Genomic DNA, 26,458 nt, shown 5'->3' with positions numbered 1-26,458 from the left:
CCTTGTTAGGCCCGGGGGGCATTATAAGCCGGACGCTGTAGGCCCCGACAGTTTAGGTCCCAACACTGAGTTTCCGCCATTTTAGCTCCGATCAGTCTAGTTCCGGAGGCCTGGGCGCCGCCTAACGGAGGTTGCATAGCAACCCGCCTCCCGGCCCGGGCGGCGGCCATTGGTGGAGCGGGAGCACGTGGCCGCTGGCTGGGTGAGGTCACGTGGGGCGCGGGGCAGTGACATTACCTTGTCCCTTATTTGGGAATTAGATAGTTGGCAACCCCTATTCATTGCTGGCCCCGTTTTGTTTTGGCCTTCTCTATCTTTCAGTCTGCAGAAGGGTCCTGACCCGAAACTTTCAGTCTGCAGAAGGGTCCTGACCCTACTCCTTTTCTCCAGAGATGCTGCCTGACCCGCTGAGTTACTCCAGCATTTTGTGTCTACCATTTTGTATAAACCAAGGGTCTGCAGATCCTTCCTACACGAGCTTTAACTTATCTTTTCTCCCTGGCTCTTGGTTGCTCACTGACCCAACAACAACCTCAGCGTGTGAGACTTTAAACCCTTGCTTTGACTGGGAACACAATGGTGCAACTAGTAGAGCTGCTGCCTCACAATTCCAGATGTAGATTCAATCATGTGTTAACCCACTCATTCCTGGGATCATTCTTGTCAACCTCCAGAGCCAGCACATCCTTCCTCAGATACGGGTGCCCCAAAACTGCCTGCAATGCTCCAAAGGCGGCCTGACCAGCGCCCGATGGAGCCTCAGCATTACATCCCTTTCATGCTAAAGTGTTTTGAAGAAAGAGCCCCAGACCTGAAACATTATCCAAAAATGCTGTGTCAGACCTGCTGAGTCAGCACTTGCAGCTTTTATTTCATGTTTTCGTGGCTGAGTCTCTGCTCTGCTAAGTCCCATAACTTTAGTCTGCACCCCTCCCCCGCACATTGTACCAACCCCTCCCATTTCTCCTGATCTCACTCAGTCTGGAACCCCACCACCTATCCCTCCTCACCACCACCGACCTTCCGATTGCCCCCAAGCAATGAACACAGTTCAACTCCACAGCCTGAACTCCCCACTCAATCTCACTCTCTGAATTCCCATGTTCTTTTCTCTCAATTGAGCCCCTGAGCTGACTAAATTACTGGCTTATCTGTGAGGATTTATTAAGACATTACTCCCACATGCTACATGCTTTTAGTTTAGTTACGTTTAGTTCAGTTCAGTGCTGTTTAACTTAGTTTAGAGATACAGCGCTGAAACAGGCCCTTCGGCCCACCTAGTCCATGATCTCCCTGCACACTAACACTATCCTACATACAATAGGGACAAATTACAATTTTGTACCAAAGCCAATTAGCCTACAAACCTGTACGTCCTTGGAGTGTGGGAGGAAACCGGAGCGCCCGGAGAAAACACTCGCAGGTCACGGGGAGAACGTACAAACTCCGTACAGACAGCACCCATAGTCAGGATCGAACCCGGGTCTCTGGTGCTGTATGGCAGGACTCTACTGCTACGCCACCGTGCCGCCTTTTTGCTTTTCCACTAATGCTTTATTGCTTGCTTTTTCTCATTGCAACAATAGAATCCACTAACCACTTTTGGCGTTAAAGTGTGTTACTAAGCAAAATGTGAACACAGGCAATTTCGCATAAATATAACATTTCCTTATTTTGCCCCTTTTATTTCATTTCAGTTCATGTTATTAGGTACAAAGTTTAATCAAAAGTTGCAGAAGCTTCACGGCAATGCTCGTTTTCTATGTGTCGTTTAATATTTACGGTGTGGTAAATGTCCACTATATTTTGATTGATAAGCTGCCATAACCCTTAACAATCATCAGCAAGCCTTTGCAAGAAAAACAAACTTTTTCTGCTTCCAAAATGATTAAAAAAAACATAAAGTCAGAACTCTCTCTTAGACTGCTGAACAACTCAGGCCTTGTAGGAGGTTGTTTATGAGGCAATCATTTGAAACTTATGCCTTAACTTTAAAACTTAACTTGAACGTATTCCTTTTCTCCAGAGTTGCTGTCTGACCCGCAGAGCTACTCCAGCTTTTGGTGTGTATATATGTGTATATGTAGGAATCTTTGTCCCGCCCCCTCCCCTGACATCAGCCTCAAGAAGGGTCTCGACCCGAAACATCACCCATTCCTTCTCTCCAAGATGCTGCCTGACCTGCTGAGTTACTCCAGCATTTTGTGATACCTTCGATTTGAAACTAGCTTTATTTTTAATTGTTAACTGTATGTTTGTGATACCTCAGACTGAACTCTGAAGAAGGGTCTCGACCCGAAATGTCACCCATTCCTTCTCTCCTGAGATGCTGCCTGACCTGCTGAGTTACTCCAGCATTTTCTTGTGAATAAACACCTTCGATTTGTACCGGCATCTGCAGTTATTTTCTTACAGCATCTGCAGTTATTTTCCTACAAAGGTCTTTTATTGTCGCGTGTACCACAAAGCGGGCGGAGATGAAGAGAAAATGTGGAGTAGATCATTAGGCAATAGGTGCAGGAGGAGGCCATTCGGCCCTTCGAGCCAGCACCGCCATTCAAGGTGATCATGGCTGATCATTCTCAATCAGTACTTCTCCCCATACCCCCTGACTCTGCTATCCTTAAGAGCTCTATCTAGCTCTCTCTTGAATGTTAGCTCCCATTGTTAGCTGGGAGAAGGTCTGTGGATTTTTTTATGGGAAAAAGGGGGCTCTAAGCCTATTAAAGAAAAATAGCCCAACTCCACGCGCATGCGTCGTGCGGTGAGGACTACAACTCCCGGCGTGCCCTGGGCGCCGGGGCATGCGCAGTGCGGGCGGTCTGAGTCGCATGTTGTTTGTTACAGTGAAACGAGCTGCTTCAGTGGGAATTGCTGGGATCCTTACTGTGCATGTTGCCTCTTCCACCCAACCTCCTCTCTTTTCCAAATCTCTCTCTCTCTCCACCCCCCTCCCTCCCTCCCTCTTTTCAAGGAACTTTTTATTTTTAAAAAAACACACAAACCCACCCCCCCCCCCACCCCATAATTTACAGAACCAAGTGGGAAATCACATAAGGGAGGACGAGGATTGTGTGTGTGTTTTTGTTGCAACTAGATGATCCACAAATGAGAAGGAGGAAAAGATGGAACTGCACATCTTGGAGCACAGGCTGAAAGTAGCAAGTATAGCCAAGGACGACATCCAGTTGTTTACTCACGGATTAATAAAACTTGCTTTCCTGCCTTCAAAGACGAGGTAAGTCTGCAAAAAAACAACCAAAAATGAACACGTTGGAGGGGCAGAGCACAATGGCACATTTAGTGGGGACTCGTGCAGTCCTGTCTTTCAGTGTAAACTGCAAGCGAAGGGGGAGGAAAACAACAGTTGATGTCATGGCTGAGACAGACACCGGGAGGCAAGCAAGACAGGAGAGAAGGTGGTGGTGGTGGTGGTGGTGGTGGTGGTGGCAGCAGCAGCAGCAATTGACTGGGACTGTGTTTTTTTGGAAGGAAAGAAAAAAAAAAAAGCCAGTGACTTCTCCCGGCCCAGTGGGACAGTCGTTGTCGTCTGCAGATGGATGATTTGATTCAGGGGGAAAGTGCAGTTGTAATAGGGGGAAGGGGGAAGGAGAAAGAGAAGGAGAAAGAGAAGGAGAAGAAGGGGTCAAAGCATTCATTCGGCTCTTGGTCTGGCAGTAGTTGTAGCCCTGGTGTTGGGAGAGGGAGCCGGCTTCTTTAAAACAGCGTTAAAACATTGTTGGGTTAATAAGCACAGGGAGCAGGCAGGCAAAGGCTGTGCAACATTGCAATGACACCTGATCGCACCAGAGAGCTCAGTCTCAGATGAACGAACGACCTCCACACCCCAAACCCTGTATGTAAAAAAATATATATATAACGCTGAGAATCTGCCGCTCGTTGCAACAAAAAAATAAATCATCGTAATCATATAATTTTTGCTTTACCCGTTTGAAAAGACTATCCATTCTGGTTATCTTGGTGTATTGGACGTACAACGTTCCCCAGTTTGGAGTTTGATCGCCTTTGTTTAAGTGCACAGGCGTTAGCAGATACTGTGGGGAATGAATCTGGTTGCCTCAATGACTTTCAGAACACTATATAGGATATTAGCTGGCATTTAGCAGCAGGGCACTGCTTTTTAACATTTAGACCTTCCAATGAATGCAATGATGTGATATTTGTTTGTTCAAATTGTACTTCTTTGTGGATATTTTCTTTTTTGGGGAGGGGAGGATGAGGGAAGGAAATAAATTCCAGATATTGAATATAATGTTTTATGTCTGATGTGGTGAGTCGAACAGCCCACAGTTTGCTGTGCTGTTATGTGTTACTTTCAGTCCAGAATTGCAACCAGAGTTAAATCATCTTTTGGTGACAGCCGGGCAGTCAAACTGATTTTGCAAAAAAATTATTTCAAAAAAATTTCAAGGCCGTTTAACACCTCGTTGATCTTGCCACCAGTTTTTTTTCCCCTCCCCCTTTTTTTTGCTAAGTAAGCAGATTTGTTTCACCCTGCTCTGATGCACGCATTTGTTCAATTACGCAGCGATTCGGTGTGCAACACATTTTTTCCCTTTAGAAGTTGCTGCAAGTATTTTGGTGTGGTTGTTGTTGGTGCCCCGAAGAAATCAAAGTGGATATGTTGCAGGGGGAAAAAAAAATAGCAGTGCAGGGATATCCCTGACTGACATACAGGGATTGCTGGGGGTTGATTCATTTGAAAGAGGCAGTCTGGTTTGGGTTACTGCTTTGCTAAATGCATGCACTTTCTAACGTGCAGTACAGTACAGTGTAGAGTAAAGCAGTGTGGCATTAAACAAATGTATTCAACTGTGTGTGTGTATGTATGTGTGTTGGCTTGGGCAAATTTCAGCTCAAACCACAGATTGAAACCGACTTTATTTAGCTAATTCAACTTCAATTTTCTTATGAAATGTTTAAGAGTTTTGGGGGTTTTTTTGGGGGTGGGTGGGTGGGTGGGAGAAGGGAGGGGGGAAATGAGTGCAAGAATTGCAAGCAGTAATGAGGCCTGAACCATTGAGAAGTAAGTGCACGGTTGAAGTCAGAATGGAAAAGGTAAACTACTTTCTTGTGACTCGAGTAGACTGGAATAAGAGCAACATTTCAGCAGAGGCCAACACAGTCACGTCCCCTCCTCTCCCTCTCCCCCTACCCCTCCCCCAATGACTGGCTGTGGAAAAGTACAAGGTTGGAAGTTTGCAGAGGACAGCAGCGAGGATGAATAAATGGGGAGAGGTGAGGGAATAGTATCAACTGACTGACGAGGGAGGGGGGGGGGGGGGGGCTTGGACTTGTAATGTAATGATTTCTGAAACCTACTTTGCGCTGGATGATTTACAGGCTCTACAGGAAGCACTATAACAGCGCAGAATGAATGGGAGGACAGGATAATTGTAGCAGAGACTATGTCTGGTTATTATCAGTGGGGAGAGTGAGGGCTCACACAGTGGATAGGGGCTCCACTGCTCCTGTTTCATCTGCATGGTACACCAGCCCACCACTCTTGTCATTCAGTTGATCCAGAGAGTTATGTGGTGAGGAGCAAAAAATGTTTTAAAAAAGTGTAGAACTGTAGTGGCTGGGTAAAGACATAGACAATATGTAGGCCATTCGGCCCCTCGGGCCAGCACTACCATTCAATGCGATCATGGCTGATCATCCACAATCAGTACCCCGCTTACTCCAGCTTTTTGTGTCTATCTTCAGTTTAAACCAGCACCTGCAGTTCCTTCTTGGAGGAGAAGGGTCCCGACCCATTCCTTCTCTCCAGAGATGCTGCCTGCCCCGCTGAGTTACTCCAGCATTTTGTGTCCATCTGCAGTTCCTTCCTACAGAGTATGTAGTGTTTTGTTGGACTTGGAAAGCAAAAACACACACACACACACACACACACACACACGCACACGCACACGCACACACACACACACACACACACACACACACACACACACACACACACACACACACACACTCACACTCACACTCACTCTCTCTCTCTCTGCCGGAGGGACTCAGCCGGCCAGGATGCATTTGAGGAGGGAATGGGCAGGCGATGTTTTGGGTCTGAACCCTTCTTCAGACTGATGGGATCCCAACCTGAAAGGTCACCTCAGATGGTGCCTGACCCGCTTAGTTTCTCCAGCACTTTTTTCAGTTTTGATTAGATTCCAGCATCTGCAGTTTATCGTGTCTCCGTGTAGTTTTTCACCTCGGCTTATTAACACAATTCTAAAAGTTTCAGCAGAGAGGCAAATTGATTTGTGAAGTGACCGTAATCAAAATATAAATAAGGACAGAGAGTGCTGGAGTAGTTCAGTGGATCAGGCAGCATCTCTGGAGAACATGGAACATTGAAACTTACTGAATAGTGAAAGGCCTGGATGGAGTGAGTGTGCAGAGGGTGTTTCCGCTAGTGGGAGAATCTAGGACCAGAGGCCGTAGCCTCAGAATAAAAGGACGTACCTTAGGAAAGGAGATGAGGAGGAATTTCTTTAGTCAGAGGGTGGTGAATCTGTGGAATTCATTGCCACAGACGGCAATGGAGGCCAAGTCAATGGATTTTTTTTTAGGCAGAGATTGACAGATTGTTGATTAGTACAGGTGTCAGGGGTTCTGGGGAGAAAGAGTTTGAAAGGGAAAGATAGATCAGCCGTGAATGAATGACGGAGTAGACTTGATGGGTCGAATGGCCTAATCCAGCTCCAACAACCTGTGAACATAAGGACAGGTGAGGTTTAGGGTCAGGAACCCATCAACCCGGACGTCACCTATCCATGTTCTCCAGAGACGCTGCCTGACCTGCTGTTACTCCGGCATTTTTGTGTCCTTTTGTGTAAACGAGCATCTGCATTTCTTTTTTCCTATAATCAAAATATAGATATTATTTGGGGGAGACATTACCAGCATTAACTCAAGGATTTTTGTTTTGAGGTGATAACAACTCCCCATAATAGACGAAATTGGTGCAGCGGTAGAGTTCATTGCCTTACAGCGCCAGAGACCCGGGTTTGATCCTGACTACGGGTGCTGTCTGTGCGGAGTATGTATGTTCTCCCCGTGACCTGCGTGGGTTCCCCCCGGTGCTCTCCGATTTCCTCGCACTCCAAAGACGTGCAGGTTTGTAGGTTAATTTGACTTCGGTTGGAAAAAAGGTGCATTTTCTCTTGTGTGTAGGTAGGGTAGTGCTGATGCGTGGTCGTGGTCGGTGCGGACTCGGTGGGCCGATGGGCCTGTCTCCACCCTGTATCTAAACTGAACAAAAGATGGCAGTCAGGTCAAAATATAGACGTCACCCTATATACCACCCTAAACATTCCCCCATTCCATGGCTGCAGATGCGTGCCATCTACAAAATGCTCGCACCGACTCACCTAAGCTATTTCCAACAATACCTCCCACACGCACGGCCTCTGCTGAAGGGGGCTTCCGGAACTTTCAGGAAATTTCACTTGCACTCCAGGGAGAAATCCAACGGAGTTTCTGTGAACCATTAGGGTGGAACTCCATTCGCTCTGAAGAAGTGACCCTGAATTTCCAGTTGTGTAGGCAAAAAACTGCAGACGTTGGTCTAAATCGAAGGTGGACACAAAACAATGCTGGAGTAACTCAGCGGGTCAGACAGCATCTCGGGAGAGAAGGAATGGGTGACGTTTCGGGTCGAGACCCTTCTTCAGTCTGAAGAAGGGTCTCGACCCGAAATGTCACCCATTCCTTCTCTCCCGAAATGCTGCCTGATCCGCTGAGTTACTCCAGCATTTTGTGTCTACCCTGAATTTCCAGCTGTCTCTTTCCCAGTCCTCCTCGGACTTTTTTGGTTTTACCTCCTGCACTATTCCATCTAAGTCCAACTTAAACCGGATGAGCAGCATCAGGCTGACAAGCTTCAGCCCTCATGACCATATACTGAAGCTAATAATTTAAGATAACAGGCCTTTCCAGTTAATATCACAATGGGACAATTTTGATCAAAAGGATCAACAATAATAGCAGAAAGAAAATGTTTTTAAAAAAACCTCCTCATGCATCATCTGTGGAAAGAAGAACAATGTTAACTTTTCAGGGGGTGACTTGAACTATCTCACTCAGTGCGGCACGGTGGCGCAGCGATAGAGTTGCTGCCTTATGGCCCTTGCAGCGCCAGAGACCCGGGTTCGATCCTGACTACAGGTGCTGTCTCACAACACCAGTTACTTATTCCTTAGGGCACTGGAGAATGAGGGGGTGATCTTATAGAGGTGTATAAAATCATGAGAGGAATAGACCGGGGAGAGGCACAGACTCTCTTGCCCAAAGTAGGTGAATCGTGGATCAGAGGACATAGGTTTAAGGTGAAGGGAAAAAGATTTAATAGGAATCCGAGGAGTAACTTTTTCACACAAAGGATGTTGGGTGAATGGAACGAGCTGCCAGAGGAGGTAGTTGAGGCAGGGACCATCACAATGTTTTAGAAACAGTTATAACAGGTACATGGATAGGATAGGTTTGGAGGGATATGGGCCAAACGCAGGCAGGTGGGACTAGTGTAGCTGGAACACGTTGGCAAGTTGGGCCGAAGGGCCTGTTTCCGCGCTGTATCATTCTGTGCTGTGTTCAGTCCTGGCATTGAGCGTTACTGGTCGGTGCGGACTCAGTGGGCCGAAGGGCCTGTTTCCGCACTGCATCTCTAAACTAAACAGATTGGGCAGGTACGCAGGGATATGGGCCAAACGTGGGCAGGTGGGAACGAGTGTAGCTGGGATGTGATGGCCGGTGTGGGCAAGATGGGCCGAGGGGCCTGTTTCCACGTTGCGTGACCCGATGACTCTAAACTAAAGCTCAGCAAATCGTCTTGATCCTGGTTTAAGATGCGCATAAATGAACTGAACTCGCTGAGGTTATTGGTAACATTGCGCTGTCATTTGCATGAATGAAAACATAAAAGCTTTTTGTTTCCTGTAGATATGTGTACTTTGCTCTTGTGGTATTTGGATAATATTATAACCAAATCTCTCTCCCTGCAGAGCATTGCAGAGCAATCAGAACATTGAATCTTGAAATAGTGCTCCATTGACACAGTGGTGATGAACATAAAATGATTAACTATATTTCTTGCATTTTATTACAGTGCGTAGAAGCTTTCTTGTTTATTCAAGAAGCCCTTAAAAACAAGAGCTTATTTTTACTCTTTGTTCTTTTCATCAATGTTTAAGGTTGGAATAATTATCATAACATCCGGAATATAAACAGTTTTAGAAATCCAGCTTTCGTGAAAAAATTACCAGCCTTTTCAACATTGATCCAACTGTGTGTCGGGTAGAGTTGCTCGCTCAGTTTAGATTCATTTCATTTCATTGTCACGTGGACTGAGGTACAGTGAAAAGCTTCCAGACCCGAAGACGGACACCAAGAGCTGGAGTAACTCAGCGGCTCAGGCAGCGTCTCTGGAGAAAAGGAATAGGTGTGAAGTATCGGGCCGAGACCCCCCTTCAGACTGAGAGTCAGGGGAGAGGGGAACGAGAGACTTAGCTGCGTGCTATCCTGTCAGCGGAAAGTCTTTAGTAGCACGCAACAAAAGCTTTTCACTCTACCTCGGTACATGTGACAATAGACTAATCAGAACTGAAACTAACCGTACATGACTATAATCGGGCCATCCACAGGGTGCAGACACATGATAAGGGGAATAACACTTAGTCCAGTAAAGTCCCATTGAAGTATAAGAAGATAACTGCAGATGCTGGTACAAATCGAAGGTATTTATTCACAAAATGCTGGAGTAACTCAGCAGGTCAGGCAGCATCTCGGGAGAGAAGGAAACGTCACCCATTCCTTCTCTCCCGAGATGCTGCCTGACCTGCTGAGTTACTCCAGCAGTTTGTGAATAAGTCCCATTGAAGATAGGCCAAGGATCTCCAGAGATGCACTCTAGTTTGGACATCTTGATGCCAGGATTGCACGGTTTAAATTAGTCTGCAAAGCTTGAAACTTGTGTTCATACGTACAACTTTGTGGGCGTCGTAAGGTCACAAGGAATAGGAGTAGAATTAGGTCATTAGGTCCACTCCGCCATTCAATAATGACTGATCTATCTTTCCCTCTGAACCCCATTCTCCTGCCTTCTCCCCATAATCTCTGACACCCGTACAAATCAAGAATCTATCTATCTCTGCCTTAAATATATCCACTGACTTGGCCTCCACAGCCTTCTGTGGCAAAGAATTCCACAGATTCACCACCGTCTTGACAAAATAAATTTCTCCTCATCTCCTTCCTGAAAGAACGTCCTTTAATTCTGAGGCTGTGGCCTCTGGTCCTAGACTCTCCAACTGGTGGAAACATCCTCTCCACAGCCACTCTATCCAGGCCTTTCACTGTTCTATGGTCAGCAATGAGGCGGTAACTGTTTGTCTTCACAATATGGGCCGCAGGAATGGACATGTGATCTAGTCACATGGCTTGGGGGGGGCAGGCGTGTACGGACACAGAGGATGTCAAAGCTTCTTGCGATGTGGCATGGACGGCAATCGTCAAAGTGTTGGATGACTCGAATTGCTCTCCCCATTTCCAAGCCAGGCTTGCGTGCAGCGTAGGTTCACTAGGTTAATTCCCGGAATGGCGGGACTGTCATATGTTGAAAGACTGGAGCGACTAGGCTTGTATACGCTGGAATGTAGAAGGATGAGAGGGGATCTTATCGAAACGTATAAGATTATTAAGGGGTTGGACACATTAGAGGCAGGAAACATGTTCTCAATGTTGGGGGAGTCCAGAACAAGGGGCCACAGTTTAAGAATAAGGGGTAGGCCATTTAGAACGGAGATGAGGAAAAACGTTTTCAGTCAGAGAGTTGTGAATCTGTGGAATTCTCTGCCTCAGAAGGCAGTGGAGGCCAATTCTCTGAATGCATTCAAGAGAGAGCTAGATAGAGCTCTTAAGGATAGCGGAGTCAGGGGGTATGGGGAGAAGGCAGGAACGGGGTACTGATTGAGAATGATCAGCCATGATCACATTGAATGGTGGTGCTGGCTCGAAAGGCTGAATAGCCTATTCCTGCACCTATTGTCTAAAATCAACAACCAAGCAACTGGATATTAAGACACAAAATGCTGGAGTAACTCAGCGGGTCAGGCAGCATCTCGGGAGAGAAGGGATGGGTGACGTTTTGGGTCAAGACCTTTCTTCAGACTGATGTCGGGAGGGGGCGGGTCCTGGGTAAACACATAAACATTGTACCTCCCCTTTCCCGATGCACACCCACTTCTCACCTCTTTACCCAGCCCCCTCTCATCACTTCCTCTCCCTTTTACCTCTCTCTGTGTCCTCTGTACCCTTCCAATGTCCCTCGCTTTGGCTTTATATTTCAATGTTCCCCTTGCTTATCTGACATCCATTGCCATTTACTCCACACGTTTGCCTGTCTAAGTCCGGTCACCTGTATCTGCCTACCTGAGGAAGGGTCTCGACCTGAAACGTCACCCATTCCTTCTCTCCCGAGATGCTGCCTGTCCCGCTTAGTTACTCCAGCATTTTGTGTCTATCTTCTGCCTATTACTTGCCAAGCTTTGTTCTGCCTCGACCTCTCGTGTCCAGCTTCCACCCCATCCCCATCCCATCCCCCACACTGCGATCTGTCTGAAGATGGGCCCCCACCCAATAATGTGCCTGTCTGTTCCCTTCACGGATGCTGCCCGACCCGCTGAGCTCCACCAGTTCCAGGTTCCAGCACCTTTACTTCCAATCAGAATCAAAGGACGTACCTTTGGAAAGGAGATGACAATAGACAATAGGTGCAGGAGGAGGCCATTCGGCCCTTCGAGCCTGTACGCACCGCCGTTCAATGTGATCATGGCTGATCATTCTCAATCAGTACCCCGTTCGTGCCTTCTCCCCATACCCCCTGACTCCGCTATCCTTAAGAGCTCTATCTAGCTCTCTCTTGAATGCATTCAGAGAATTGGCCTCCACTGCCTTCTGAGGCAGAGAATTCCACAGATTCACAACTCTCTGACTGAAAAGGTTTTCCTCATCTCCGTTCTAAATGGCCTACCCCTTATTCTTAAACTGTGGCCCCTTGTTCTGGACTCCCCCAACATTGGGAACATGTTTCCTGCCTCTAACGTGTCCAACCCCTTAATAATCTTATACGTTTCGATAAGATCCCCTCTCATCCTTCTAAAGGCATTTCTTTAGCCAGAGGGTGGTCAATCTGTGGAATTCATTGCCATGGACGGCTGTGGAGGCCAAGTCATTGGATAATTTTTAAGGCAGAGATTGACTGATTATTGATTAGTGAGGGTGTCAGGGATTATGGGGGAAAAGGCAGGAGAATGGGGTTAAGAGAGAATGAAAGATCAGCCATGATTGAATAGCAGAGTGGACGATGGCGTGAATGGCTTAATTCTGCTCCTGTGTCATATGGACTTACGAACCTACAACTGCACCTTGTAGCAGTCGATCCCTTCCTCCATGAACTAAATGGCGGCACGGTGGTGCAGCGGTAGAGCTGCCACCTTACAGCACCAGAGACAGATGCCGTCTAAGAAATTTGTACATTCTCCCCGTGTCCTGCGTGGGTTTTCTCCGAGATCTTCGGTTTTCCTCCCACACTCCAAAGACGTGCAGGTTTGTAGGTTAATTGGCTTGGTATAAATGTCAAAATAATTGTCCCTCGTGTGTGTAGGATCGCGGACTCGATGGGCCGAAGGGCCTGTTTCTGCGCTGTATCTCTAAGCTAGCCTGAACTAAAGTCCCTCCCACCTTAAACACAACAAACCATGTGGCCTTCCCACCCCATAAAGGCCTGATGAATTTATGATCTGCACATTTAATGGCGTTGCACCCATCCAGGTGTTGCTAATACACCTGTGGCCTTGGCAATGAGTGTGATGAGTTTTTTTTTTGTTGTTTTGTGTAGGAAGGAACTGCAGATGCTGGTTTACACCGAAGAAAGTCACAAAATGCTGGAGTAACTCAGCGGGTCAGGCAGCATCTCTGGAGAAATGGGATAGGTGACGTTTTGGGTCGAGACCCTTCTTCAGAAACTGACCACCTCGACCCAAAACGTCACCTATTCCTTTTCTCCAGAGATGCTGCCTGACCTGCTGAATTACTCTAGCATTTTGTGTCTATATATATTTTTTGGTGACTTCCTCTGTGAGCAAACTACCTTGATGCTCCTAAAGCCTCAAGGACCTTCTGCAATTTTCCCCTCCTTCCCCACCCAGGGAGGTTGCAAGTCTTAAGAACACGTCTTAAGAATAAGGGGTAGGCCATTTAGAACGGAGATGAGGAAAGACTTTTTCACTGAGTTGTGAAGCTGTGGAATTCTCTGCCTCAGAAGGCAGTGGAGGCCAATTCCCTGGATGCTTTCAAGAGAGAGTTAGATAGAGCTCTTAATGATAGCGGAGTCAAGGGATATGGGGAGAAGGCAGGAACGGGGTACTGATTGTGGATGATCAGCCATGATCACGGTGAATGGCGGTGCTGGCTCGAAGAGCCGAATGGCCTACTCCGGCACCTATTTTCTATTGTCTATAACACCGGGTTTATGGCAGACAAAAAGTGGAGGAAGGAACTGCTTTAAACCGAAGCTGGACACAAAATGCTGGAGTAACTCAGCGGGACAGGCAGCATCTCTGGAGAGAAGGAATGGGTGACGTTTCGGGTCGAGAAGGTCTTGAAGAAGAGCCTTGACCCGAAACGTCACCCATTCCATTTCTTCAGAGAAGCTGCCTGTCCTGCTGAGTTGCTCCAGCATTTTGTGTCTTATCTTTTTGGTTTATGGCAATTGAACTTTGGGAAGGCTGTATTAATTAGAACTGCAGTTTAGAAACTGAGCTTGGACAAAGTTTTCAAAGTTTATTTTTCCTTCTTTATTCCTCTCCTCATAGGGTAACATGCACCAAGGGTATTTCCTTAAACCTGGCTGCAACTGGATAGGCAGGGAAATGTCCCTAGGACCGCGTTTCAGCATTGGAGCCTGGCCTGTGAATCACGGGCTTGTTTATAGCTCCTTGCTCAGAAGGAAGGATTGCAAAATTCTAGATCTTGCATTTCTGTAGCAGGTTTCGGGATGTCTGAGAGTCTTAACAGTGGTGACATTTTCGGGTGAGGTAATGTTGTAATATAGGGGAAAATAATTCTTAGCCTTCAGCTAGATTCCACAGACAGCCATCAGATCAATTACCAGACGGGATAAATGATCCCCTTAATTTAATGTATTGTCACGTGTACCGAGGTACGGTGAAAAGCTTTTGTCGTGTGCTAACCAGTCAGCGGAAAGACATGATTGCAATCGAACCATTTGCAGTGTAGGTGGGTTTAAAGCCAGTGACGTTTGATCGAACATAGTCCGAGGGTCACCCATGAGGTCGATAGTAGTTCAGGACTGCTCTCGAGTTGCGGTAGGATGGTCCCGTTACCTGATAACAACTGGGAAGAAACTGTCTCAGAATCTGGAGGTGTGCGTTTTCACACTTCTATACCTTTTGTACTTCAAAGTAAGAGAGGAGATAGTGCCTTGATGCATTGGCATTTCCAGCACCGTAGAGCTCCCTCTGTGCTACACTGCGGTCTGAAGAAGGGTCCTGATCCGAAACATCACCTATCCCAAGTTCTGCCTGTCCCGCTGAGTTACTCCAGCGTTTAGATTGGACCCTTCTTCAGACTGGGGTTCTTTGTTTCTGCAAGTACTTTTTCATGAAGCAGTAGTTTTGCAGGATTTACTGCAGCCTGTTTATATTGCATGCTCCCTCAAAGGAGGTGACTAGTTAATGCCTGGCGACATTTTAATTGCAGATGACTATCTGTTGGAACTTCAGGTTTAACTCCCATGTTCTTCTTTGAAGGAGTGTCGTTTGATCTTTTCCCCATCTGAAAGTTGACACCACTATAACTTGCTGTAGTGCAGCTGTCTCTTGGTGTAGGATTGGAGTTTTTAGTTTAGTTTAGATAGGTTTGGAGATACAGCACAGAAACGGACCCCCACCACCGACCAGCGATCCCCGCACACGAACACTATCCTACACACACTGGGGACAATTTTCAATTTTGCCTAGCCAATTAACCTTCAAACCTGAGATAGACACAAAATGCTGGAGTAACTCAGCGGGACAGGCAGCATATCTGGAGAGAAGGAATGGGTGACGTTGCGGGTCGAGACCCTACTTCAGACTGGAGAAGGGTCTCGACCCGAAACGTCACCCAATTCCTTCTCTCCAGAGATGCCGCCTGTCCCGCTGAGTTACTCCAGCATTTTGTGTCTGTGTTCGGTTTAAACCAGCATCTGCAGTTCCTTCCTACATAACCTGTACGTCTTTGGAGTCATAAGGTTGTAAGTGATAGGAGCAGAATTTAGCCATTTGGCCCATCAAGTCCACTCCGCCATTCAATCATGGCTTATCTATCTGTCCCTCTCAACCCCATTCTCCTGCCTTCTCCCCATAACCCCCTGACAGCCTGTACTAATCAAGAATCTATCGATCTCTGCTGTAAAAATATCCATTGACTTGGCCTCCACAGCCATCTGTGGCAAAGAATGTTTCCGCACTGTATCACTCTATGACTGACTATTAAGCACAGAAGTAGATTTCGCGTTTTTCTGGCCTCAGGGTTTTCAAGTGCAGTGCAAAGCTCTCAGGAAAAGGGCTAATTATGATGTTTTGTGTCAGCAAATGTTGATTTCACTCCCCTCTCCCCGCCCACCAGCCACGTCACAAAACGCCAGAAGTTGGCGTAGATCGCTATCGAACCATTGTCCCCGTCCCTAGCTTTGCCTGCTGAATTTCCTTCATTGTTAAAATGTACTGAGCCAACTCCCATGGTAAATGCTTAGTAATGCAGTGACAGCACATCCAGAGGTTTCCCTGCTTCAAAGCCCCCTGTTGTGACCGCTCTGATCAGCCGAGAGTGAACCGGCACAGACCTACTTGAACTTTATACTGTTTTAAAACTGTTTCTAATTTTACTTCACTGGGTTGTATAAATTTATAATGATTAGCTAATTCGTTTATTGCATCGTATGGGAGGTGCATTCCCAATCTCGTCGTGCCCCTGTACAATGACAATAAAGATATATTGTATTGTCTTGTATTGTATTGATTACATTAGTCATTTGGAATGGAGTTTATCAAGTCTTGAAGAATGGAAGGCTAGGTTTGGCCGCTGCTGGAACAAAGCTCTGTGCGATTGCTATGTCAAGTCCTTGTTTACTTTTAGTTTATGGAGGCGGCACATTTGGAGTTGCTGCCGTTACAGGGCCAGAGATCCCCGGGTTCGATCCTGTCCCACGGGTGCTTGTCTGTACGGAGTTTGTACGTTCTTCCCGTGACCTGCGTGGGTTTTCTCCAGGGAGCTCCGGCTTCCTCTCGCGTTCCAAAGACGTGCTGGTTTGTAGGTTGACTGGTTTCTGTAAATTGCACCCCTGGATAGATCTAATTTATGGGTGATCGTTGGCTGGTCGGCGTGGGCTCGGTGGGCCGAAGGGCCTGATTCCACGCTGTATCTCTAAACTAAACTAAACTGGAATGTTGGCCTTCATAACAAGAGGAGTTGAGTATAGGAGCAAAGAGGTCCTTCTGCAGTTGTACAGGGCCCTAGTGAGACCGCACCTGGAGTACTGTGTGCAGTTTTGGTCTCCAAATTTGAGGGAGGATATTCTTGCTATTGAGGGTGTGCAGCATAGGTTTACTAGGTTAATTCCCGGAATGGCGGGACTGTCATATGTTGAAAGACTGGAGCGACTAGGCTTGTATACACTGGAATTTAGAAGGATGAGAGGGGATCTTATCGAAACGTATAAAATTATTAAGGGGTTGGACACGTTAGAGGCAGGAAACATGTTCCCAATGTTGGGGGAGTCCAGAACCAGGGGCCACAGTTTAAGAATAAGGGGTAGGCCATTTAGAACAGAGATGAAGAAAAACTTTTTTAGTCCGAAAGTTGTGAATCTGTGGAATTCTCTGCCTCAGAGGGCAGTGGAGGCCAATTCTCTGAATACATTCAAGAGAGAGCAAGATAGAGCTCTTAAGGATAGCGGAGTCAGGGGGTATGGGGAGAAGGCAGGAACGGGGTACTGATTGAGAATGATCAGCCATGATCACATTGAATGGCGGTGCTGGCTCGAAGGGCCGAATAGCCTTCTCCTGCACCTATTTTCTATTGTCTATAAACTAATTACAAACACCACAAACGTCTTCCACATTATCAAAGTTTGTGGCTTCAAGATTTTGGCGTGCTAGATGAGTGTTATCCGGGCGGTTAATAATTTACCCTGGATCATATGATTCTAAAGATCAAATGAATCTAACTGTTTTATGGTTAACCAAGCCCTTTAGCCTAGTTTGAATTTTAATTTGTATCAGGCCACTTACCAAGTTGGGAAATGAGACAATCTATAATATTGTTTTGAGTTAGAGGGGTTTGTTAATTTTTAATATTTCCTTCATAAGTTACTGGAGCAGAATCAGGCTATTTGGCCCTTCAAGTCTACTCCGCCATTCAAACATGGCTGATCTATCTTTCCCTCTCAACCCCATTCTCCTGCCTCCTCCCCGTAACCCCTGGCACCCGTACTAATCAAGAATCGGTCAATCTCCACCTTTATAAAATACCCATTGACTTGTCCTCCACAGCCATCTGTAGCAATGAATTCCACAGATTCACCACCCTCTGACCAAAGAAATTCACCCTCATCTCTTTTCCAAAGGTGTGTCCTTTATTCTGAGCTATGGATTACTTCTCACCACCTTGAGCAATTTTGGGCCCCACATCTGAGGAAGAATGTGTTGGCTCTGGAGAGGGTCCAGAGGAGGTTTACAAGAATGATCCCAGGAATGAGCAGGTTAACCTATGATGAGCGTTTGTCGGCACTGGGCCTGTACTCGCTGGACTTTAGAGGAATGAGAGGAGACTTCATTGAAACATACAGAATAGTGAAAGGCTTTGGTAGAGTGGATGTGGAGAGGATGTTTCCACTAGTGGGAGAGTCTAGGACTGGAGGTCATAGCCTCAGAATTTAGGAAGGAGATGAGGAGAAATTCCGTTGGTCAGAGGGTGGTGAATCTGTGGAATTCTTTGCCACAGAAGGTTGTGGAGGCCACGCCAGTGGAAATTTTTAAGGCAGAGTTAGATAGATTCTTGATTGGTACGGGTGTCCGAGGTTATGGGGAGAAGGCAGGAGAATGGGGTTAGGAGGAAGAGAGAGATCAGCCATGATTGAATGGCGGAGTGGGCTTGATGGGCCGAATGGCCTAATTCTGCTCCTATCCTGTATGACCTTATGACCCTGGCAGTGATGATGCGTAAACACACAGGTCTGGTAGCCGGGCAATTCCTACGGTGTTGTTGCACTGTGCTTTTTCTGAATGCAACATTAATCTCCGGTTCTGCCTTATCCCATGGCACAGTTCTAAAGGAGAGGAAGTTACCATGTCTGCTGGCCAATATTGATCCCTGGATAAGCATTAGATTTTTTTTTAGATTTAGAGATACAGCGTGGAAACAGGCCCTTCGGCCCACCGAGTCCGCGCCGCCCAGCGATCCTCGTACATTAGCACTATCCTACACACACTAGGGACAATTTTTTTTTTTTTTTTTTTTTTTAAATCACATTTACCCAGTCAATTAGCCTACATACCAGTACGTCTTTGGAGTGTGGGAGGAAACCGAAGATCTCGGAGAAAACCCACGCAGGTCACGGGGAGAACGTACAGACTCTGTTCAGACGGCGGCCGTAGTCAGGATCGAACCGGGTCTCCGGCGCTGCATTCGCTGTAAGGCAGCAACTCTACCGCTGCGCCACCGTGCCGCCCAGGTCTGTCGGGGTCGAGCTGGGGTCCGGGCACCTTGACCGCACCAGCAAAAATACCACTCCATCCGTAACAGAGTGCCTCGGGAGATCCCAAATGTTAGGGGGTCCGAATTCTTTGTGGAATTCATTGCCACAGAAGGATGTGGAGGCCGTCAATGGATATTTTTAAGGCAGACATCGATAGACTCTGGATTAGTACGGGTCTCAGGGGTTACGGGGAGATGGCAGGAGAATGGGGTTGAGGGGGAGAGATAGATCAGCCATGTTTGAATGGCGAAATAGACTTGATGGGCCGAATGGCCTAATTCTGCTCCTGGAATTTACAAACTTATGAAAATTGATATGAAAGGTAAATATAATATATATGTTGGTATTTTTTTAAAGGTTGCAAGCAAAGGCAAGGGATAGATAATGTCATCGAAGTTTTCTTTGACTTGAATTATCAACCTTGCGTTTTCTTTGCTGCCAGAATTGCTGTGTGTTTTTTCTCGTGTTTCCTGCTTTTAATTCTGATTTCTAGCATCTGAGATTTATTTTATTTTTGGTTTTCATCATTCTAATGACTTTATGGGCGTGACAGTTTCTTTTAATAGAACCCCAATCTGTTAACTGAGTGCAGTCTTTCTTAAATATAGACGCCAAATGCCAGAGTAACTCAGCGGGACAGGCGGCATCTCTGGAGAGAAGGAATGGGTGACGTTTCGGGTCGAGACCCTTCCCTCAGACTTTACTTTCTTACTTTCCCACTTCGGATATTTACCAGGACGTATCTTAACGCAGTTGACCTGGACCTGCTGGGCAAAATACTGTCACAACAGATCTAGTTTCACCATGTCCTGAAAACTCATTCCGACAAGCTCCGTCCGTACATTTGCATTGATATAAATAATGCAACGCTGACGTCTGGGATTTAAATGTCACTTTCTGTCCAATGTTTACTGAATGTGGCAGGCATCGTGTTTGTAGTTTGTTTACCGAACAATCAAGGTGCACAATGCTCTCGGTGTGGAATAGGTTGTAGTGTACGTGCGGCACGGTGGCGCAGCGGTAGAGTTGCTGTCTTACAGCGCCAGCCACCCGGGTCCCATCCTGACTCGGGGTGCTGGCTGTACGGAGTTTGTGGCTAACAATGGCCTGTTATCCTTTATCTTTGTTACTTTTTTGCATATCTTTCGTTCATTTGTTCTATGTCTCTCTATACTCACCGTCTCTTCTCCATCTCACCCTGACTCTCAGTCTGAGGAAGGGTCTCGACCCGAATTGTCACCCATTCCTTCTCTCCAGAGATTGCTGCCTGCCCCGCTGAGGTACTCCAGGTCTTTCTTTGTCTATTCGGAGGTATGGGGAGAAGGCAGGAACGGGGTACTGATTGAGAATGATCAGCCATGATCACATTGAATGGCGGTGCTGGCTCGAAGGGCCGAATGGCCTACTCCTGCACCTATTGTTTATTGTCTATTGTCTTTCTTCGGAAGTGATAAAATCAGGAACGGACTGTGAGATTGTGGCCTGGTGCACATCTGTGGGGTCTTGTTCCAAGGGTAAATAGGAGGAGGTGTCCGAGAGCTGGCTTTAATACCCCGACCCCCAGCAACTGAATCTGCAATGCAGCAACAACAGGGCCACAGAGCATTAAATGACATGCTTCATTAGAAACTCTGCCGACAGATGAGAGTAAATAAAACAAATCCATGCACTACAAGCTCGCTCACGCTGTTATGGTTTTTTTAAAGTTTAGTTTAGAGATACAGCGCGGAAACAGGCCCTTCAGCCCACCGAGTCCGCACCGACCAGCGATCCCCGCACATTAACACCATCCTACACACACAAGGGACAATTTACAATTATACCAAGCCATGTCAGATAAATTATTTGTTTGTGTTTGTAAACGGCTAAAGGCAATCTCTGTCTCTCTTCAATGCTTCATTTCTTCTATCTCCTTTCATGTCTGAATTTGTGACTATATCTTTCATAAGAACCAGGAGCAGAATTAGGCCACTCGGCCCATCAAGTCTACTCTGCCATTAAATCATCGCTGATCTATCTTTCCCTCTCAACCCCATTCTCCTTCCTGCCTTCACCCCATAACCCCTGAACTCCGTACTAATCAAGGACGTGTACTTCAGTCATGTTCAGCTTAGTTTACAGTCAGTCACGTGTACGGAGGTACAGCTTTTGTTGACCATACCCGATCACAATCGAGCTATTTACAGCGCATAGATACATGATAAGGGAATAATGTTTAGTGCATAGTTGAAGTAAGAAATGTTGCTGTAGGAGTAGAGATTTAAAAGTGTGGAGCGATTGTAATGTGTGATTGTAGATCTGCTTCAGTGGCTAGCACGCAAAGACAGTCGCCTGGGTTGGGCGCCATTTTGGATGCAGCAGTTAACTATGTACTTAACTATAAATGTCATAAAATTGAACTGCAGATGTGCTGATTTATACCAAAGACAGACAAAAGCGAGTGGCTGATCTTTTGTCTCTTTGTTCTGGCAGGCTTGTAAATCCTAATCCTTGTGTACATGTTCATCTGAAATCTTTATCCAAAAATTGTTTTCCTTTTGCCTGTGCGAACTTCTTTACTCGTTCTGTTTGAATTTCTTTCTTTCTCTGTCTCGGCATGGTCTTTTGTGGCTGAACCTTTTTTTGCCCAGCACCAAGATGACTTCAACTCTGAGATTAAGTCTAATTTACTTCTGAACTAAATTAACTCCAATTTAATTCTGAAGTAAATTAGTTGCGGTGGTGTGGGTGGTAAGACAAGCAGGCTTGTAGGTTAATTGGTCTCTGTAAATTGTCAATAGACAATAGGTGCAGGAGGAGGCCATTCGGCCCTTCGAGCCAGCACCGCCATTCAAGGTGATCATGGCTGATCATTCTCAATCAGTACCCCGTTCCTGCCTTCTCCCGATACCCCCTGACTCCGCTATCCCTTAAGAGCTCTATCCAGCTCTCTCTTGAATGCATTCAGAGAATTGGCCTCCATTGCCTTCTGAGGCAGAGAATCCACAGATTCACAACTCTCTGACTGAAAAAGTTTTTCCTCATCTCAGTTCTAAATGACCTACCCCTTATTCTTAAACTGTGGCCCCTTGTTCTGGACTCCCCCAACATTGGGAACATGTTTCCTGCCTCTAACGTGTCCAACCCCTTAATAATCTTATACGTTTCGATAAGATCTCCTCTCATCCTTCTAAATTCTCATCTCCTCTCATCCTTCTAAATTCCAGTGTATACAAGCCTAGTCGCTCCAGTCTTTCAACATATGATAGTCCCGCCTTTCCGGGAATTAATCTAGTAAACCTACGCTGCACGCCCTCAATAGCAAGAATATCCTTCCTCAAATTTGGAGACCAAAACTGCACACAGTACTCCAGGTGCGGTCTCACTAGGGCCCTGTACAACTGCAGAAGGACCTCTTTGCTCCTATACTCAAATCCTCTTGTTATGAAGGCCAACATTCCATTGGTGTGGGTGGTAAGACAAGCAGGCTTGTAGGTTAATTGGTCTCTGTAAATTGTCCCTGGTGTGGAGGATGGAACTAGTGTTTGTAGCGATCGTTGGTCAGCACAGACTCGGTGGGCCGAAGGGCCAGTGTCTCTAAAACTTGAATGTTGGCATAAGTTGGTGCTGCAGTGACCGGTAGCACAAAACAAAGCACTCCTTTTAAGACAAGCCCTTGACTGTGCAGGTAAATACAAACATCTTCATCGGCGCGGACTCGGTGGGCCGAAGGGCCTGCCTGTTTCCACGCTGCGCCTCTAAACTAAACAAACAAATCCACTTCAAAACTGGAACTGGGCCAAATTTGCCAACAGGACCACTGCCCTGGCCTTTGAAAGGAGAGTGGGAAAGGATTGCAGAGACAGTCATGAGAGCCGGAAAGAGGGGAGGGGGAGGGGGAGGGGGGGGGGGGGGGGGGGGAAGCAACCAAAAGACGATGAAAAAGCGCGTGAAAGGTTCGATTAAAAAAGATCTGATGATGCTGCAAATGGTGCATATTTGGGAGAAGTGTTAGTGAGCTGTCAGAGCAAGAGAAATGAAACACTGCGGGTGGTCGTGACCTTGTGTCTATTTACAAAGCCACACTAGTGTTTAAATCCTGTCGTTCAGTTCCATTGTGCCTCTTGCCACAGAAATGGCCAAAATTGTTTACGTTGTGCGAGGCAAAAAAACAAAACAAGCATAATTTTTGAACAACGCAGAGATCTTGAAAGTACATATGTTGAAGTTGGAAAATACAAAGGTATTTCTGACACCACATTTTCTGAATTCCAGTTAAAGAGCGTCGGATTTTGTTCAGATTAATAGCCGCGCGTTATGTGCACAGCAATGCTCCCAGTTCTTCGTTGCTGAGCAGAATATGTGGCGGCGGCTCCTGTTATTTTTGCAAGATGCCATGTGGGAGCAAGTTGAAAGTATGATTGGGATGCAGAACTGTGCATTCCAGAAACTCTTCCCTTAAAAAAAAAAAGCCTCAACCTGAAGCCTCTTTAAGAATGAGCTCCCGCAGTCCTGGTAAACGGAAGATTAGTTTTACACTGACCCAGTTAGAGCTTTATCTCATTGAGCTGAGTTGACCTTAGATGGCCGTCTTTGGAGAACCAAGCTGGTTGACGTAACTCAGCGGGACAGGCAGCATCTCTGGAGAGGAGGAGTGGGTGACGTTTCGGGTCGAGACCTTTCGGGTCGAGACCTTTCGGGTCGAGACCTTTCGTCAGTGGGTTCATTGAACAAAACGACCAAAGTACCTTACCCATTGGTAATATAAGAAAATAACTGCAGATGCTGGTACAAATCGAAGGTATTTATTCACAAAATGCTGGAGTAACTCTGCGGGTCGGGCAGCATCTCTGGAGGGAAGGAATGGGTGACGTTTCGGGTCGAGACCCTTCTTCAGACTGAGAGTCAGGGGAGAGGCGAAATGAGAGATACAGAGAGAGAGAAGGTTTGCAAGGGCTGCTTGAAGTTAAAGAAATCAATATTCATACCGCTGGGATGTCAGCAGCCCAAGCACGACCTGAGATGGGACCAGTGCAGATGAGGCATGTTGGTCGGCGTGGGCAAGTTGGGCTGAAGGACCCGTTTCTACGCTGAATGACCGACTCCCTGCAATTGAATTGGGAAGTGATTATGTGCATATTTGGATGTGTTTTGGTGGGAGGGGATTATCCAGTGTAGATCTCGTTGGAGGATTGTACCTCAGTCTGAAGAAGGGTCTCGACCCAAAACGCCACCCATTCCTTCTCTCCCGAGATGCTGCCTGACCTGCTGAGTTGCTCCAGCATTTTGTGAATAAATACCTTCGATTTGTACCAGCATCTGCAGTTATTTTCTTATATTACCAATGGGTAAGGTACTTTGGTCGTTTTGTTCAATTAACCCACTGACGAAAGGTCTCGACCCGAAACGTCACCCACTCCTCCTCTCCAGAGATGCTGCCTGTCCCACTGAGTCACTCCAGCTTTTTATATCTATCTCCAAACCGGATGCTTTGTATGTTGAACGTTGGAACTGAGGCCTCTTTGCTTATTTGGCTGCCCTCCCTTTCCAGCATAGAACGCTACCCTCCCATCAATCTCTCTTTGTCCACCCTAATAACCCTACTGCCTTGTTGACTATTGTGGACAATAGCTCAGTTTTCTTAACTCAGCATTTCATAGACTGAACAGCGAACATAAACTCACTGGCTGGTTTTGGAAGTGAATCAATAATTTAAAATAAAATAAGGACTTGTATTCCGTAATTCCTGGCAGGTCACCTCCTCCAGGTCTTTGCAAGTTAACTTTTCCCATTGGTTCAGTTTAGTTTATTGTCACTTGTACCGAGGTACAGTGGAAAGCTTTTTTTTTTTTTTAGTTTCGATTATACAAGGGCGGAAACAGGCCCTTTCGGCCCACCGGGTCCGCGCCGACCAGCGATCCCCGCACATTAACACCATCCTACGCCCACTAGGGCCGATTTTTACATTTACCCAGCCAATTAACCTACAAACCTGTACGTCTTTGGAGAGTGTGGGAGGAAACCGAAGATCTCGGAGAAAACCCACGCAGGTGACGGGGAGAACGTACAAACTCCGTACAGACGGCGCCCGTAGCTGGGATCGAACCCTTGTCTCTAGCGCTGTGAGTGCTGTAAGCCAGCAACTCTACCTCTGCGCCACCGTGCCGCCCAGTGTGAGTTAAGAAGGTGGCATTTCGAAAAAGTCATCACATTAACGGCATCAAGAGCTTTGCGATTCTCCTGTTGCTGAGCTATTTCAGTAGTAAAAATAACTCTGCTATTTGTAGACCATCCATCTGCAGCAAGAGTATTTATGTATGTGAACCTCAGCAAGAGCCAGAATGTGAGATGGTGTGTCTCTTAACACTGTAAATAATTACATTTTTAAAGTACCTTTTTTTTAGTTGAATTCTACAACTGTTATCGGGTGACTGAATCATCCTACCACAACCAGAGAGCAGAGCTGAACTACTATCTATCTACCTCATTGGTGACCCTCGGACTGTCTTTGATCGGACTTTACTGTCTTTACCTTGCACTGAACGTTATTCCCTTATGTTTCAATAGACAATAGGTGCAGGAGTACATTCGGCCCTTCGAGCCAGCACCGCCATTCAATGTGTTCATGGCTGATCATTCTCAATCAGTACCCCGTTCCTGCCTTCTCCCCATACCCCCTGACTCCGCTATCCTTAAGAGCTCTGTACACTGTAAATGGTTTGATTGTAATCGTGTGTTGTTTTTCCACTGGTTGGTTTGGCATGTGGCACGGTGGTGCAGCGGCAGAGTTGCTGCCTTACAACGCCAGAGACCCGGGTTCGATCCCAACTACGGGTGATTGTCCGTTCGGAGTTTGTACGTTCTCCCCGTGACCGCGTGGGTTTTCCCCGAGATCTTCGGTTCCCTCCCACACGCCAAAGCCGTACAAGTTTGTAGGTTAATTGGGTTTGGTCTAAAATGTAAATTGACCCCTTTGTGTGTGTGTGTAGGATAGTGTTAATGTGCGGGGATCGCTGGTCGGTGCAGACTCGCTAGGCCAAAGGGCCTGTTTCCGCGCTGCATCTCTAAACTGGACTAAACTAGGTTAATTCCCGGAATGGCGGGACTATCATATGTTGAAAGACTGGAGCGACTAGGCTTGTATACACTGGAATTTAGAAGGATGAGAGGGGATCTTATCGAAACGTATAAGATTATTAAGGGGTTGGACACGTTAGAGGCAGGAAACATGTTCCCAATGTTGGGGGAGTCCAGAACAAGGGGCCACAGTTTATGAATAAGGGGTAGGCCATTTAGAACTGAGATGAGGAAAAACTTTTTCAGTCAGAGAGTTGTGAATCTGTGGAATTCTCTGCCTCAGAAGGCAGTGGAGGCCAATTCTCTGAATGCATTCAAGAGAGAGCGAGATAGAGCTCTTAAGGATAGTGGAGTCAGGGGGTATGGGGAGAAGGCAGGAACGGGGTGCTGATTGAGAATGATCAGCCATGATCACATTGAATGGCGGTGCTGGCTCGAAGGGCCGAATGGCCTCCTCCTGCACCTATTGTCTATAAACTAAAAGCTTTTCACTGTACCTCGGTACAAGTGGCATTAAACTAAACTGACTAACTGTGGAACAGCAGCAGCAGAGACTTAAGAGAT

At 46.6% G+C, this 26,458-nt stretch overlaps 2 protein-coding genes across 2 annotated transcripts in view; one reads left to right on the top strand and one right to left on the bottom strand.

The window, feature by feature from the left end:
* Positions 1 to 26,458, bottom strand: part of LOC144606219 (argininosuccinate lyase-like) — a 368,098-nt gene that overhangs the window by 6,720 nt on the left and 334,920 nt on the right. The window lies entirely within an intron of this gene.
* The window catches only part of LOC144606271 (cytosolic arginine sensor for mTORC1 subunit 2), a 116,056-nt gene continuing 92,636 nt past the window's right edge, over positions 3,039 to 26,458 (top strand). Inside the window, exon 1 of the mRNA XM_078422202.1 lies at positions 3,039 to 3,238. Coding sequence (XP_078278328.1) covers positions 3,126 to 3,238 — 113 coding nt within the window. The 5' untranslated portion in view covers positions 3,039 to 3,125. The remainder of the gene's footprint in view (positions 3,239 to 26,458) is intronic.

Source organism: Rhinoraja longicauda, chromosome 26 (assembly GCF_053455715.1).
Source record: "Rhinoraja longicauda isolate Sanriku21f chromosome 26, sRhiLon1.1, whole genome shotgun sequence".
Taxonomy (NCBI): domain Eukaryota; kingdom Metazoa; phylum Chordata; class Chondrichthyes; order Rajiformes; family Arhynchobatidae; genus Rhinoraja; species Rhinoraja longicauda.
This window is presented reverse-complemented; position numbering and strand designations above follow the sequence as displayed.